Source organism: Trichechus manatus, unplaced genomic scaffold (assembly GCF_000243295.1).
Source record: "Trichechus manatus latirostris isolate Lorelei unplaced genomic scaffold, TriManLat1.0 scaffold00108, whole genome shotgun sequence".
NCBI lineage: Eukaryota > Metazoa > Chordata > Mammalia > Sirenia > Trichechidae > Trichechus > Trichechus manatus.
Window position 1 is genome coordinate 5,753,204 of NW_004444044.1, and position 5,176 is coordinate 5,758,379.

Genomic DNA, 5,176 nt, shown 5'->3' on the forward strand with positions numbered 1-5,176 from the left:
TGTCCTTCCTTATCCTTTGTGCTGGATTTAACTTTAAACTCTATTTTGTCAGAGATCAATATTGCCACTCTTGCTGTTTTTTGAGTGTTATTTGCTTGATATGTATTTTCCCATCCTTTGAGTTTTAGTTTGTTTGTGTCTTTAAGTCTAAGGTGTATCTCTTGTAGGCAGCATATACATGGATCGTATTTTTTAATCCAGTCTGCCACTGTCTGTTTCTTTATTGCTGCATTTAGTCCATTTACATTCAGCGTAATTATTGATAGGTGTGAGTTTAGTGCTGTCATTTTGATGTCTTCTTTGTGGGTTGTTGACAGTTTCTTTGTTCCACTTAATTTTCTGTGCTGAGTCATTTTTCTTTATGTATATCATTTTCATTTTCTTGTTGTTGATTTCATATTTGCTGAGTCTTAGTATTTTTTCTTGTTTTTTATTTTGATGTGTAGGATGGTTAGTTTCCTTTATGATTACCCTAATATTTACCCCTGTTTTTCATTTAAACCTGTCTTTTATTTCTTTATATTGCCTTGACTTCCTCTCCATATGAAAAATATAAGTCTACATTCTTAGTCCCTCTTTTTTGTTTTAGTGTTGTCACCTTTTACATATTGACATCTCTGTTTCCCTATTTTCAGTTTTTTAGCTTTGATTGATTTTTGTGACTTCCCTGTCTGGGTTGATACCTGATTTCTCTGTCCTGTTATCTAGTCTTGGGTTGTTATGTGATGTTACTGATTTTCTAACTGGAGGACTCCCTTTAGTATTTCTTGTAATTTTGGTTTGGTTTTTGCAAATTCCCTAAACTTCTTTTTATCTGGAAATGCCCTAATTTCGCCATCATATTTGAGAGAATTTTGCTGAATATATAATTCTTGGTTGGCAGTTTTTTTCCCTCAAGGCTTTATATATGTCATCCCAGTGCCTTCTTGCCTGCATGGTTTCTGCTGAGTAGTCCGAGTTTATTCTTATTGACTCTCCTTTGTAGATGACTTTTCGTTTATCCCTAGCTGCTCTTAAAATTCTTTCTTTATATTTGGTTTTGGCAAGTTTGATTATAATATGTCTTGGTGACTTTCTTTTGGGATCTACCTTACGTGGGATTCGATGAGCATCTTGGATAGACATCTTCTCATCTTTCCTGATATCAGGGTAGTTTTCTGCCAACAAATCTTCAACAATTCTCTCTATATTTTCTGTTATCCCCCCTGTTTTGGTACTCCAGAACAGTATTTCTCTTGATAGAGTCCCACGTAATTCTAGAGTTTCTTTGTTTTTTTTAATTCTTTTATCTGATTTTCCTCAAATAAGTTGTGTCAAGTGCTTTATCTTCAGTCTTACTAATTCTGACTTCTACTGCCTCAATTCTGTTCCTATGACTTTCTATTGAGTTATCTAATTCTGAAATTTATTGTTAGCCTTCTGGATTGCTGTCTCTCTATGGATTCTTGCAGCCTATTAAATTTGTCATTATGCTCTTGAATAACCTTCTTAAGATCCTCTGTTGCTTTGTCTGTATGTTCCTTGGATTTTTCTGCATTTTGAATGATCTCCTTCCCGATCTCTTGAAGAGTTCTATGTATTAATCTTTTTCATTCTGCCTCCGGCAATTCCAAGAAATTCTCTTCCTCTGGAAAATTTATTGATTCTTTATTTTGGGAGCTTGCTGAAACTAACATGGTCTGCCTTTTTATGTGATTGGATAGTGACTGTTGTCTCCGAGATGTAAATAAATTATCATATTTATTTATTTATTGTTTGCTTACTGTGTCCTAGCTTCTTGTTTTTTTTTTTTTTGTTTGTTTTGTTTTTGTTTTTTTCAATATGCCCAAACAGGCTGCTCGTGTAAGCTAGTTTGATTATTGGTGCCTAGCTAGTTTGATTATTGGTGCCTTTGAAACTCTAACGTCCTGTCACCAGGTGGTTAGATCTGTTAATAAGTATGTGAGCCTAAGAGTCCATTTACTTTTCTTGTATGGATTCAGCTCAGATGTCCAGGTAGTTGGTCACCAAGTGTGTGGTACAGGCTCTCACCTACAGTCCTAGACAGGCATGGATGACTGTTGTACTCAGGGGTATCTGGCTGCAGTAGGGGATCATGTGCTGAGCAAGGCAGGAAGCTGATGGCTGCCCCTGAGTATCTGAGAGGAAAATGTGTCCCTGTTCCCTAGAGCATGTAGTTGGGTGGGTTTTGCAGCCAGACTATGAGCACCCAATGCTGTTGGCTGTAAGGACTGAAGGGCATCACTTATTCTTGGACCCCTGTCATGGTGGCTAGGTGGCATGGGTGGAGCCACCAGTCCTCAGCCCCCAATGTGGGCAGGTGAGGAATCTGCTTAATGGGCAGAGCAGTGTCAGATGTCACAAACTTGCCACTTCACAGCTGAAACAGTTGACATTAGACTTCAGGTATATACCCTGTTGTACTGTGGTAATGAGGGCCTACACTGTTGAAATGGGCCCACACAAGTCTATGCAGGGGTGAAAGGCATTCAAAGTCTGTGGACTCCTTATACCTGTGCCTAGACAAAGGAGCTGTGCCTACCCTGATTTTCTGGCTTAGGGGAGCTGGCAGATTATTTTTTCCCTGTTTGTTAATTTGTTCCCACTCCAAGGCCTGGAAAATGGCTCAGGGTGTGTAATGGGCCCTATTTCCGGCCCAGGGGATCGGCAGTCACTGAAGCCAGCCTGATACGCAGTGCAGAGCAGAGAGGGGGTAGGTAAATGGGAGAGAGGTTTTTCCCAAACAGGGTGTTTTTTGATCCATGCAATAGGCCAGATGCAAGTATTTATCTTTAGCCAGTTGAGGTCTGTTTTTCACTGGTTCTGGATGCCCAAGTAGTCTCTCTGCCACTGGACCTCTCCTGATGTGGAAAACTCCTCCCGAGCACCATTGCTTGCCTCACCATGCATACGAGCCTATCCAGCCTGCAGGGCGCTGGCTCCTGCTGGGTCAGGTCTTGTAACTCCTCGCTGCTTCCAAACTGTCTCTTCCTCCCCCTGCCACTCAATCTGATTCCTCAACTTTGCCTTTGATGTTCAGGGCTCCTAGATGGTCATATACAATCAATTCATTTGTTTTTTCAGGTCTTTGTTGTAAGAGGGACCACAGGAAGTGTCTGACTACTCCGCCATCTTGGTCCCGCCCTAATCATAATCATTTTCAACAACAAAAAAAAGAACAACTGCAATGCCTTGAAGTGAAATATTGAGCACTCTTCGGAGTCTAAAATAACAAAACTGACAAGAACAACAACAACAATAATAGCAAACCTTTACTGAGCGTCTACTACATGATACGAACGATTCTAAGTTTTCTGAGACTCAATCACTCATTCCTCACAATAATCAGATAAATGAGGCACTATCCTCATCCATTCCATTTTAACAAAGAGACAGCTGAGGCACAGAGAGAATAAATAACTTCCCCAAAGCAGACAGCAAGTGTCAGAATTAGGATTCAAACCAAGACAATCCACTTTCACATTTTGAACTACTAAATCACTGACATAAGGTCAATACCAATTCCTGGCCAACACCAACTCCTGACCAGCCTTGCATGGACACATTCCTGGACCTCGTCATGGACCTGCCTCCTATTTCTGGATAATGGTATTATTTTGAACCTTGTACACTAGGTCCATTGACAATTTCTTACTGGATAATTGAAACTCTACACACTCAAATGATGATATTTTTCTTTTCTTTTCCTTGTTTTTTTTGCCTTTAGTACTTGGATCATTCCATTCTCGATCCTAAAAATGCATGTCCTCTCCTAACTTCTATCTTTCTTTACACTGTCAAACCCTATGCATTCAAGAAATTCGAGTCATTAAACTAAAATCTCTATCATCATCTCAGAGGAAAATAATATATTTTTCTTCCAATCTTATGTGGCACTAATTTTTACCATCTGCATGAAACTTTCACATATTTATCTTTTCTGGTTTATTCTCTAAGTTGATGTCTATTTGATTTTTCTTCAGCTATAAAGAGAGTGCTATGAGGTTATCAGCCATTCATCATGATAGGCCTGTTAAGCCGCTGGATAAAGCTGTCTTCTGGATCGAGTTTGTCATGCGCCACAAAGGAGCCAAACACCTTTGCCCAGCCACCCTCAGCCTCACCTGGTACCAGTACCACTCTTTGGATGTGATTGGGTTTCTACTGGCTTGTGTGGCAGTTGTTACTTTTCTTGTCATAAAGTGTTGTTTGTTTGGTTATCAAAAGTTTATGAAGACAGGAAAGAAGAAAAAGAGGGAGTAGACTTCTTAAAGACCTAATAATAGGCATTATAAGTGAGACTATTACATTTAATTCAACCACTAAGGTTCAAGTTGTGGGAGATTGTCCCCCACATTTTTCAAGAGCTGTGCCTTTTCTGACTTTTTCAGATATTTTACTCTTGGTTAATTGTTATGGTGTTAGTTAATTCATTCTTCCCTAAGGAGGAATAATCCTGTGTTTTTTTTGATAAATTCCTCCTCAGTATTCCTCTTGAAATGGACAGTTCCCTTTATCAGATGAATTATATTCAAGGTATTATTCTCATTTTGTAAATCCTGAAAAAATTCGGCTTTGTGATGACTTGTGTATAATTTCCTAACTAGGAAGCAAAATGAAACTCACTGGAACCTCAACCTATGGATTTGAAAAGATCGGGAAGCCTGATGTTTTCACTGTGCATTTTTAGAAACATTTTCTATATAAATAATGTACATTCATATGAAATACATGTATCTCCCATGAAATATAAAGAATTGCTTCATGAAATTTTTCTTTCTTTCAGAAGTTCTGGGTGGTTTTAACCGGCTTCCTACCTAAAAGTATGCCATACTGCAAAGTGTTGGTTAAAAAGACAAAGATATTTTCCACACCAGCCTTGAATGTGCTTGAGTTATTTTTCTTCCTTTATTGAATGACCCTTTGTAATTGGATAGTAAGACACTGTCTTGGTTATCTAGTGCTGCTATAACAGAAATACCACAAGTGGATGGCTTTAACAAAGAGTTTATTCTCTCACAGCCCAGTAGGCTACAAGTCCAAATTCAGGGAATCAGCTCCAGGAGAAGGCTTTCTTTCTCTGTCAGCTCTGGAGGAAGGTCCTTGTGATGCATCAGTCTTTTCTTGGTCTGGAAGCTTCTCTGTGCCAGAATCTCAGGTCTAAAGGATGCATTAT

General features: G+C 39.0%; 1 protein-coding gene across 1 annotated transcript in view; it reads left to right on the forward strand.

Annotated features, from left to right (window-relative positions):
- The window catches only part of LOC101343453 (UDP-glucuronosyltransferase 2B31-like), a 22,443-nt gene extending 18,180 nt beyond the window's left edge, over positions 1-4,263 (forward strand). Inside the window, 1 exon segment of the mRNA XM_012557560.2 lies at positions 3,984-4,263. Within this exon segment, the coding sequence (XP_012413014.1) occupies positions 3,984-4,263 (280 nt within the window).
- The last annotated feature ends 913 nt before the right edge of the window (positions 4,264-5,176 follow it).